Source organism: Mirounga angustirostris, unplaced genomic scaffold (assembly GCF_029215605.1).
Source record: "Mirounga angustirostris isolate CCGP_5_RB_7025 unplaced genomic scaffold, mMirAng1.0.hap1 SCAF_4, whole genome shotgun sequence".
NCBI lineage: Eukaryota > Metazoa > Chordata > Mammalia > Carnivora > Phocidae > Mirounga > Mirounga angustirostris.
In genome coordinates, this window is record NW_026991712.1 from 184270814 (window position 1) to 184281486 (window position 10673).

Here is a 10673-nt window from a genome sequence, read left to right on the forward strand (position 1 = left end):
CTCAGGGCAGGCGACCCGGGCCACTTCAGGTTACTAGGATGCTGGGGCTTGTGCTTCCCAGGAGGCTGGGAAGCGATTCATTTTAGGTAGAGAACCAGCCCCCTTCAAGAAGTGATTGGCTCAGAGGTATTTGTTTTGTCTGTGAGTCTGGAAAGAGCCTCTGCTTTCTCCCTCCCTGCCTCGTGTCGTCAGTGGGGTTCACGTCCTGAGCTTACTTTTACAGGGAACTCTTAGGCATCAGTGTCTGGTTCAGTGCAGGCTTTCCAAGTCTCCCAACTTTCCTGTGGACCCTGGGCCCACCACCTGTAGTGTGACATCTCTCTGCTGTTTAAAACTTGCAGGTGCTTTTCTTTTCCCTAATACTTGATTCAGTTTTAGAAACTTTTGGTACATTTATCTCCTCACTGTATAGGCTTTTTCATAAAGAGGTTTTGTTTTCCAGGTTGGAAATGTGGCAGCAGGGACCTTTGGGAGCAAGGGTTTTCCCAGCTCGGGAGCTGGGGAATGCCCCAGGGTCCTTCCCTGTGGCTGGCCTCCCCAGTGGCCCTTACAGGCATGTAGATGGCACCGTCCACCTTCCTCTGACCCTAGCATCTTGTCAAGGCTGCTTGTTCCCAGGCCACCCGGCAGATGGACTGACGTGCATCATTGTCCCCCCATCTCTTCTGAGCCCCATGGCTTTGCAGAAACGTGCTCAAGTGCTTGTGGTTTTAGGAGCTGAGCTACATTATTTGACAGCTTCTCCCTTTGGGTCACTTCTCGTACTGGCAGGTGAACTCAGCAGGTGTTTGGTTTGGTTTGGGTGAGGAAGTAGGCAGTTCTGTGGAATAAGCAGAGTGAGGTGATTTGAAGCAGAGCGTATGATTGTCATTCTGGAGAACTTGGCAGAGTAGACGGCCCTTGCTGACTTCTGCCCCTCAGAAAATCTTGCTCGTTTCTACCACACAATATCTAGGACCATCCCTAGAGAGGAGTGCTTTGGGTTTAAGAATTGCTCTTTTCCATGTGAACCCACCCCTTCACCCCCTCCTCCCCTAGCTCCATATTGACCCCCCACACAGCGAGGGACAGCCAGAGGTGCCTGTGCTTGCCAGGGCCTGGTATTTGCCATAATGCTGGTGGTGAGGTCTGCTCCTGAGGCTCCTGCGTGTGTGCTGGGGTCTAGTCTCACCAGCCTCCGGTTTGGGTGGGCAGATGTCTACACTGCGCAGTGGTCGAAAGAAGCAGCCAGCCAGCCCTGATGGTCGCGCCTCGCCCATCAATGAAGATATCCGCTCCAGTGGCCGGAACTCGCCCAGCGCTGCCAGCACCTCTAGCAATGACAGTAAAGCAGAGACCGTGAAGAAGTCAGCCAAGGTGAGGTGCCCGTCCCCAAGGCTAGTGGGCCTGCTTGGCCCTGCCTCTCATTAAAACCCCAGGTTGCTGGAGTTGATGTTCAGCTCCCTCAGATAAGGGCTGCAGGATGTTCCTGGAGGCTCCCTGGGCATCAGCATTGCCCTAGACTAGGGCTGCAGACTGCGGCCTGGGGTCTAGGGTCTGGAGAAAGGGGGGGTCCAGTGCAGCTCCCAGCACTGACCTTTGGGGGCCATCTCTGCCTTGAGTTTCCCAAGGCCTCAGGGGCAAAGGGTAGGGTGTAATTGGAAAGGCTCCTCCCTCCTCTCCGCTCCCCCACCCCCCACGCCAAGTTAATTCCACCCCCAGATACTTGTTTTTTCCTGGCCTCAGCTAGTCCCTTCCAGAGCTTTCTTGCTTCTGGAGATGGAACTCCGAATTCGGGAGCAAGGTGTCAGCAAACCATGGTCATTTACCCGCTGAGGCTGATGGGACATCCTCCCTTGGCCTGATGCCCCTCTTGGGCTTTCCCACTGCAGAAGGTGAAGGAGGAAGCCTCATCCCCCCTTAAGAGCACCAAGCGCCAGCGGGAGAAGGTGGCCTCTGATACAGAGGAGGCCGACAGGACCAGCTCCAAGAAGACGAAAACCCAGGTGAGATGCGCAGCTGAGCCACTGTGACTGTAGCTGGCAGCTAACACCCCTTGAGAGGCCTTGAGCCCAGATTCTTCCTGGGGCCTAGTGGTGCCCCATCTCCTAGGGAGGGACCTAGATTGGTTCCCGAGACTGGCCGGGTCAAAGGAGGACCTGCGGTCTCTGGGGCCAGGCTTGCCGCCTTATTCGCTAGCAACGCAGGGCAGCAAGAGGCTCTGCTCTCCTAGAGCTTCATCCCTACCATCTCTGGCCCTAGGAGATCAGCCGGCCCAACTCGCCATCGGAAGGCGAAGGAGAGAGTTCGGACAGCCGCAGCGTCAACGATGAGGGCAGCAGTGACCCCAAAGACATCGACCAGGACAATCGCAGCACGTCCCCCAGCATCCCCAGCCCCCAGGACAACGAGAGCGACTCGGACTCTTCGGCCCAGCAGCAGATGCTGCAGGCCCAGCCCCCAGCCTTGCAGGGGGCACCCGGTGCGGCCCCTCCAGTGCCCTCCACCGCCCCTCCAGGAACCTCCCAGCTCCCCACACCAGGGCCCGCGCCCTGTGCCACTGCAGGCCCTCCACAGGGCTCCCCCTCGGCCTCCCAGCCCCCCGGCCAGCCGCAGGCCCCGGCGGTTCCTGCTCCCCATGCTCATATCCAGCAGGCGCCCACCCTGCACCCACAGCGGCTGCCCTCACCACATCCCCCGCTCCAGCCTCTGACCGTGCCAGCTGGCCAGACTGCCGCCCCACCTCACAGCCAGCCCCCACTGCATAGTCAGGGCCCAGGTGGCCCTCACAGCCTCCAGGCCGGGCCCCTGCTGCAGCACCCAGGCCCCCCCCAGCCCTTCGGCCTCCCTCCCCAGGCCTCCCAGGCGTCAGCTCTCCCTCACGCCTCCTTGCAGCCCACAGCCTCGCAGTCAGCGCTGCAGCCCCAGCAGCCCCCACGGGAGCAGCCCCTGCCGCCAGCCCCCTTGGCCATGCCCCACATCAAGCCCCCCCCCACCACACCCATCCCCCAGCTGCCGGCCCCCCAAGCCCACAAGCACCCGCCTCACCTCTCCGGGCCCTCGCCCTTCTCCATGAATGCCAACCTCCCACCCCCTCCAGCACTGAAGCCCCTGAGCTCCCTGTCCACACACCATCCCCCTTCAGCCCATCCCCCTCCCCTGCAGCTCATGCCGCAGAGCCAGCCCCTGCCCTCCTCCCCTGCACAGCCCCCAGTGCTGACCCAGAGCCAGAGCCTGCCTCCTGCTGCTGCCACTCACCCCCCAGCGGGCCTCCACCAGGTGCCCCCCCAGCCCCCATTTGCTCAGCACCCCTTTGTCCCTGGGGGACCTCCTCCCATCACCCCTCCAACCTGCTCCTCCACCTCCACCCCACCTGCGGGACCTGGCCCCTCGGCCCAGGCACCCTGCTCTGCTGCTGTTCCCTCGGGCGGCAGTGTACCCGGGGGGACAGCGTGCCCGCTCCCCACGGTCCAGATCAAGGAAGAGGCTCTGGATGATGCTGAGGAGCCTGAGAGCCCACCTCCCCCACCTAGGAGCCCGTCCCCCGAGCCCACTGTGGTGGACACCCCCAGCCATGCCAGCCAGTCAGCCAGGTACTGGCCCCCCAGGAATGCGGGCACGGCCAGGGCAGGGACGGGCTGGGCAGCTGGGGCAGGCTGCGGCTTCGGCGGGGCCCCAGCGAGAGACGTGGCCTTCTTTAGGTTCTACAAACATCTGGACCGTGGTTACAACTCGTGTGCGCGGACAGACCTGTATTTCATGCCTCTGGCGGGATCCAAACTGGCCAAGAAGAGGGAGGAGGCCATCGAGAAGGCCAAACGGGAGGCTGAGCAGAAAGCACGAGAGGAGCGGGAGCGCGAGAAGGAGAAGGAGAAAGAGCGCGAGCGGGAACGAGAGCGGGAGCGGGAGGCAGAGAGAGCAGCCGTGAGTTGGGGGTCAGCCAGGCAGCGGGGGGTCCCTCCCCAGCTCTGCTCTGCGGCTCACTCTCCGATGCACAGCCCCATCCAGGGCACAAGGGAAGCTGTAGGCACAAAGCAGACTGTCCCAGCAGCGGCTGGACCATGTCCTTGCGGCCCAAGCCTGTCCCTGGCCATGGCTGGGGCCTGCTCTTGGTGTTGGGTGGATGGACCACGTTGGCTGGCCAGTGCGGGATGGCAGCAGGGCCAGGCTCAGCTCTGCAGAGTGAGCGCCTGCCCCTCACACCTTCCCTTCCTTCAGCAGAAGGCGTCCAGCTCAGCCCACGAGGGCCGCCTCAGCGACCCCCAGCTCAGTGGTCCCGGCCACATGCGGCCATCCTTCGAGCCGCCACCAACCACCATTGCCGCGGTGCCTCCATACATCGGGCCCGACACGCCTGCCCTTCGGACTCTGAGCGAGTACGCTCGGCCCCACGTCATGTCACCCACCAACCGCAACCACCCCTTCTACATGCCCCTCAACCCCACTGACCCCCTGCTGGCCTACCACATGCCCGGCCTCTACAACGTGGACCCCACCATCCGGGAGCGGGAGCTCCGGGAGCGGGAGCTCCGGGAGCGGGAGATCCGGGAGCGGGAGCTACGGGAGAGGATGAAGCCAGGCTTCGAGGTGAAGCCCCCGGAGCTGGACCCCCTGCACCCAGCCACCAACCCCATGGAGCACTTCGCCCGGCACAGCGCCCTCACCATCCCCCCCACTGCGGGCCCCCACCCTTTTGCTTCTTTCCACCCGGGCCTGAACCCCCTGGAGAGGGAGAGACTGGCCCTGGCGGGCCCCCAGCTGAGGCCCGAGATGAGCTACCCTGATAGACTGGCAGCCGAGCGGATCCACGCCGAGCGCATGGCATCGCTGACCAGCGACCCTCTGGCCCGCCTGCAGATGTTCAACGTGACTCCACACCATCACCAGCACTCACACATCCACTCGCACCTCCACCTCCACCAGCAGGACCCCCTCCACCAAGGTGGGTGACCCCCAGGCTGGGCTGTGAGAGGGCGACGTGGGTTGAGTTCTGGTCTAACAAGGCACAGGGCAGAGGCAGAGGCGGTTCTTTCCTGAAGGAATCCCTCATTCCTGACAGCTGAGAATGATCTGCGTCTGTCTGGGAACCCTCTCGTTGCTTCCCTCACCCACAGCCTTTGTCTCCAAGCCCAGCCCCTCTGTTCTCCAGAGCTACAAGTCCCCAGAACGCTGAGTCACCCTGGGGCCCTTTGCTTGCAGTTTCCTGGATAAAGCTTAGGTTCTTGGCCCCGTGCCTCCGGTGCCGGGGATAGTGGGAAGCAGCCTGTGTTCCCGGAGTCGGGTTAAAGGCAGGAAGTGGGGCCTGAGGAGCAAGGCAGGGCATTGGAGCCCAGGTGGAGGCAACTGAGACACCCAGGGAGGCTCTAGGGTATCTTTCAGTGAGAACTTAAAAGAACAGTCCTCCTGTTCCCTCTTTGGGTACAGGGCCTTGGCTCATCTGGTCAGGGCCACCCAGTCCCATCGTTCTGGGAATGAGAGCTCCCAAAGTTCTGCCGACTGGCCAGCTGGGTTAAAGGCAGAGACAGGTACAGCTGGGGTCCCTGCTCCATCTATAGCTCTGCAGACCGGTTAGGTGGGGTGGGAGGAGCTGGGCTGCACTCGGGAACCAAGGCCTGCCATGGAGTCCCAGGGCACAGCCCACATGCAGGACTTCACAGTGGCCAGACCTGCCTCCATGCTGGGGAGGAAGGTGACTGATAGAGCAGGGCCCAGAGGTGGGGAGGGCAGCACCTTGCTTTCCACCTCTGCACCGAGCCCTGATGTGGGGAGCGTGGACTCTGTCCAGGCAGATCGTTCTGGGGAAGCCTGGGAGCTGTCCCTTTCACTCCATGGTCCTGACACCTGGAACTTTGATGCCGCCCGGCATGGGCTGTCTAAGCCCCTGTGTAACCAGTGGATGTGTCTTAGTGCTGTTTGAGGACAGGCAGTCATTCGTCCATACAACATTCATCTACTTGACAGATAGTTACGGAGCACCTGTGGTATGTCAGGCACAGCTGTAGATGCCGATAACCACCCTGTCCATTTTACCGGCCCAGTCTGGAGGCAGTCAGTCAGTATATCTTGGAGTGTGAAAAGCAGGCCGGGGTCTGGAGGACAGCTAACCAGGGGGAGGGAACAGGGGAGCTGGGAGCAAGGTTGTAATTAGAAAGCCATGAGAAAGCCTTGTCAAGAAGGTAACTTTGGAGTGGGCTTGAAGGTGGGACGGGACATCTGCAGGGAGAGAGGGACAGGGGCCCAGGGCCCAGAGAGGAGAGAGCAGGGCTTAGTGAGCCTCTTCCCTGCCAACGGCATGCAGCATCTGGCAGCACCCACTCTGCCGACCCCCTGTGGGTTCTGTGGGTGAAGGGCCGGGGAGGCAGCCCTGGGGTCCCTGTGGACCTGACAGGGGCAGGGCAGGCCTAGGGTGTTCGGCCAGGTGGGCTTGGATGACCAAGGGTCCTCAGTAAAACAGCATGGAGGAGACTCTGCTTGTAGGGGTGCAGGGTGCTCAGGAATAAGAGGAGGAAATAGCGTGTGAACTTACCTCTGTGTTACTTTCTGGAACTTTACTGCAGGTTGGGGTGGGGGCAGCCACTTTGGGTCAGGATTTTTGGTGGCCCTGGTGGCCGGGAGCCGGCTGTGGTGAGACGGAAGTCACTGGTAATTACGGCCGAGGAGGGCGGACACGGCGAGAGCCCCAGAGCCCTGCACCACTTGTATCTGGACTTCTGCCTCTTTTTTAGGTTCAGCAGGCCCAGTGCACCCACTGGTTGACCCCCTGACCGCTGGCCCTCACCTGGCTCGCTTTCCCTATCCCCCTGGCACCCTCCCCAATCCTCTGCTTGGACAGCCCCCCCATGAGCACGAGATGCTTCGTCATCCAGTGTTTGGTAAGAATGCGCCTGGGGGAGGATGGGCCTGTTTGAGAGTTGGGTTGGTATCTGATGTCCCGTTCATTCATTCATTCATTCATCCACGTATTCAACAAATACCTTCTGTGTGCTGAGAATCCACCTGGGAACCAGGCAGGCAAACCCCTGCCCTCAGAAAGCTGGGGGTGAATGAGTACAAATGAGTCCTTAGAGCCAGGACAAGGACAGTGTGAGGTGAAGGAGTGACAGAGGTGCTGAGTCTAAACCGAGGGTTCAGAGTAGGCCTCTCTGAAGAAGGAAGAGCCTGAAACCTTGAGGACGAGGAAGTGCATATTCCATCCTCCCCTGACCTCCACCCCCAGGGTCAGGGGATCCAAGGGACAGTACTTTGGGCCTCCTCTCTCTCCGGGGGGGGGGGGGGGGGGGCCTCTGCTCCATGGGGCCCTGCGGAGTAAGTAGGCTCTTGCTCCTCCCCGCAGGGCTATCTCCTGACCTGACCTCCTTGCTGGCCTCATCCTGGCCACTCCCCTGGCCTTTCTGTATTGAAGGCTGTTTTGTGTTTGGCAGGCACCCCCTACCCCCGAGACCTGCCTGGGGCCATCCCACCCCCCATGTCTGCAGCCCACCAGCTGCAGGCCATGCATGCGCAGTCAGCAGAGCTGCAGAGACTGGCCATGGAACAGCAGTGGCTGCATGGACACCCCCACATGCATGGTGGCCACCTACCAAGTCAGGAAGATTATTACAGGTGAGGTGGGGCGGGGCCAGAAGGGGGTGGGGGCTCGCTCTCCCATGTACCCCACCTGTGGGCTCCCATGTACCCCACCTGTGGGCCACTGACCCAGCCTAATGGTTGCCCCTCCTGGCCGTGCCCACAGTGCTCCTCCCATATCAGCAAGTGCCAGACTCCTCCCCATGGCTCTGCAGGCCCTGGCCTCTTGGCCCTGGAGGGGACTCCCACGGAGCCATCTTGATGGGAGGGAGGGGAGGGGGGAGGGTCACCTGCATGGGAGGCCACTCCGGTCATCTGCACCCTCGAGCTGCATGCCTGGTCCCACCTTCCCAGGCCTGGTGCTGAATACTTTCTCCCTTTGTTTTCTTTCTAGTCGACTGAAGAAAGAAGGTGACAAGCAGTTATAAGTTATTTATTTGTTAGCGCTGGCTGTGGAAACCCCAATTCTTGGGGGGAGAAACAGGACTTTTTACATACAATATGAGCTACAAAAGCAAAAAGAATATCTTCTAAAGATTTCTTTATATATTTAAAAACCCCACCACTAAAAATGTTATCAGCATAATAGTGTTTGTTTGTAGAGAGGATTCCTTGAGACTGGTTTGGGTCTCCCTGCATGACAGTCCCCCAGAAACTTAGTGTGTCCTGGACTGGACTGAACATTCAGAAAACTTTCCCTGCAATCTTGGGGTTTGGCTTTAGTTTTCTTTTCCTTCCTTGATTTCTTGGTAGGTGCTAGAATCCAGTTCACACCCTTCACTGTGCGTGCAGACACACTCAGTTACGTGTGTTCCAGAACCCACAAGGTTTGCAGATAGGTGGCATATGAGTTTGGAATCCAAGAGCTATAATTTTTAAAAAAACTTTTATTTTAATACATTGTAGGAGATCTTCATAATTTGAGAAAGTTCTGCAGCATGGCTTTTTACGTCTGTAAATAAATAATTTTAGAATGGCATTTTTTTTTTCTTCCACAAACTATTCTGATCTATTTTTTCCAGCCATGTCACTAATTGTGAATTCCTACCAGCTATTGACAGAATACAGAGTTGATTTTTTAATAAAAAGTTATATATAATTATCCCTTTAATTAAAGGGAGCAGATGGGCGTTACTAATTGCAAACGGGCAGAGGCTTGGGACGCGGTGCGGTCACAGCAGTGAGCATCCAGGGGTCTGCAGGGATGATGTTACGGACCGTTTCTTTGTTTTGCTGCCTTGATTTTCACTTCTGTCTGTTCCTAGCTTGTGCTTTGCCAGAGGTGCGGATATCTGTTAGATGAAACTGTTTTTATTTTGTCCCAGGAGTGCAAGAGTTAAATTTCCACCTTGTTCTGTCTCTGCAGGATAGAAAGCACATGTTTCTGTGTGTCTGGTTGTAGATTTCCTTCTAGATTTCTATGCACACACATTTGGTTGTTTTGGATGAACTGCCTTTTTAAATACTCTGACAATTTCATAAACATTCTGGAAAATTCAAGAAAACACCATTCCTTACAAAGAACTCAGCACACACACTTGCCAGAGGAATTTGTTTTTTTAAAAAAAAAACAAAACAAAACTCTTTTGTGTGTGCCATCATTAGGATCTTCCTGTGGGGAGGCCAGGTCCTCCTGGCCACGCAGCTGGAGGCCCCGGAGTTGGCATGGTTGTGGGTGGCGGCCTGTGCATCTCCCCCAGGAGCAGGTCCGTGCGTGGTGACCCACATCGGCTGGGGACACCATTTGAATCCCACTGTTTCTCCTGGGAGTAGGAACGAGAGTCGCAGCCGCTGATGTGGAATGAGAAGGCAGGCTTTCTTGCACCTGGGAGCTGCCAGTCTGAGGGCTCCGGCTGTTACGCGGAGCGTCCACCTCTCCTTTCTGAGTTGCAGGCATGGTGTGCTTTCTCCAGGGCGGAGGGCGGGGGACCTGGGGATGTCTGCACCTGGGGATCCGGCCTTCTGTCAGGGTGTGATCTTTCCTGTTCCATCCCCCCACCAGACTCGAGGGCCGCTTCTGCCATTGTGTATGGTAGTCCCTTCGGAGAGCTGCCAGATGACGTGGCAGAGCGCACGAGGGTCGGTGGGTGTGGGGTGTGGCCAGGACTGGGGCTCAGTTGGGGACAGGACCAGAAGGCTGGCGCGCTGACCCAGAAGCCAGCAGGCATTAGCTGAGATTCAGGTTCTGGACTCAAACCTGCATCAGGGGCATTTCCAGTTTCTATTAGAACTGTTTGGTTTCAGTTGGGACAGACAGGATTGTTTTGTCTGCTGGGAATGTTCTGGAAATGTTTGTCGCTTTTCTCTTTCATTTTCTCCTGTTCCATTTCTGCCTTAACTTAGCTCCTTAGAGGGAGGCGAGCTCAAAGGAGCCCTGTGTCCCCACACTCAGGCCACATGGGCAGGAGGCACTTGTTTCCTCTGGGGGCAGGGCTGGCCCTCCTGCAGCTCCTGCCTGAGGCCCCCACCTCCTCTGCATCTCTGTTTTCCTTTTGGTGGAACACAGTGCCTGCCATTCAGTTAGACCTTCTTGACCGCCTCTCTGTGTCATCCGTTTTTCCAAAGAGGAGACAGAGTGAAGTACTTAGAAGTCTTTACTTGAAGACTGTCTGAAGGTGTTTTCTCGTTAGGTTTTGGTTTTCCCCCATATCCCAAGGTGAAGCACTGAGATTCTTCCATTTAAGGACCTACGACCTGAAACCCTCACCTGGTCAGCCACAGTTTGTTGAGGAGGCCCCAGACCTTCACAGTGTCTTTGAAGCCCGACCCCTTGGTTTCCTTTTGGATTTTCCTTCCTTTTGTTTGAAGTTCGGTTTTGCTTTTCTGTGTTCTGTACGTATCTTGTTGAATGTTGTCCAGAGTGAGCTTCATGTTCCACTGCGGCAGCAGAGTGTACATCCTGATTTGCTACGTTTATATATATCTTGAAGCTAAGTGTATATATGAGTAGTTTGCCATGAGATAACACAGTGTAAACAGAGTAGACACCCAGAAATCGTGACTTCTGTGTTCTCTCCATTTGAGTATTTTGTAATTTTTTTGAAAGATTTGTGGACATAAATAAAACCAAGCTACACTACAGCAGCTGGGTGTTCACCAGCGGACTGTGTCTCATTCCTGGGAGTGGG

General features: G+C 57.5%; 1 protein-coding gene across 14 annotated transcripts in view; it reads left to right on the forward strand.

Moving 5' to 3' along the window:
• The window catches only part of RERE (arginine-glutamic acid dipeptide repeats), a 427124-nt gene extending 416495 nt beyond the window's left edge, over positions 1 to 10629 (forward strand). For all 14 annotated transcript variants that reach the window (XM_064589979.1, XM_054513156.2, XM_054513158.2 and 11 more), the window contains 8 exons: positions 1195 to 1356; positions 1872 to 1985; positions 2242 to 3572; positions 3681 to 3903; positions 4201 to 4921; positions 6705 to 6851; positions 7401 to 7581; positions 7940 to 10629. In XM_064589979.1, coding sequence (XP_064446049.1) covers positions 1195 to 1356; positions 1872 to 1985; positions 2242 to 3572; positions 3681 to 3903; positions 4201 to 4921; positions 6705 to 6851; positions 7401 to 7581; positions 7940 to 7973 — 2913 coding nt within the window. In that variant the 3' untranslated portion in view covers positions 7974 to 10629. The remainder of the gene's footprint in view (positions 1 to 1194; positions 1357 to 1871; positions 1986 to 2241; positions 3573 to 3680; positions 3904 to 4200; positions 4922 to 6704; positions 6852 to 7400; positions 7582 to 7939) is intronic.
• Positions 10630 to 10673: the final 44 nt, after the last annotated feature.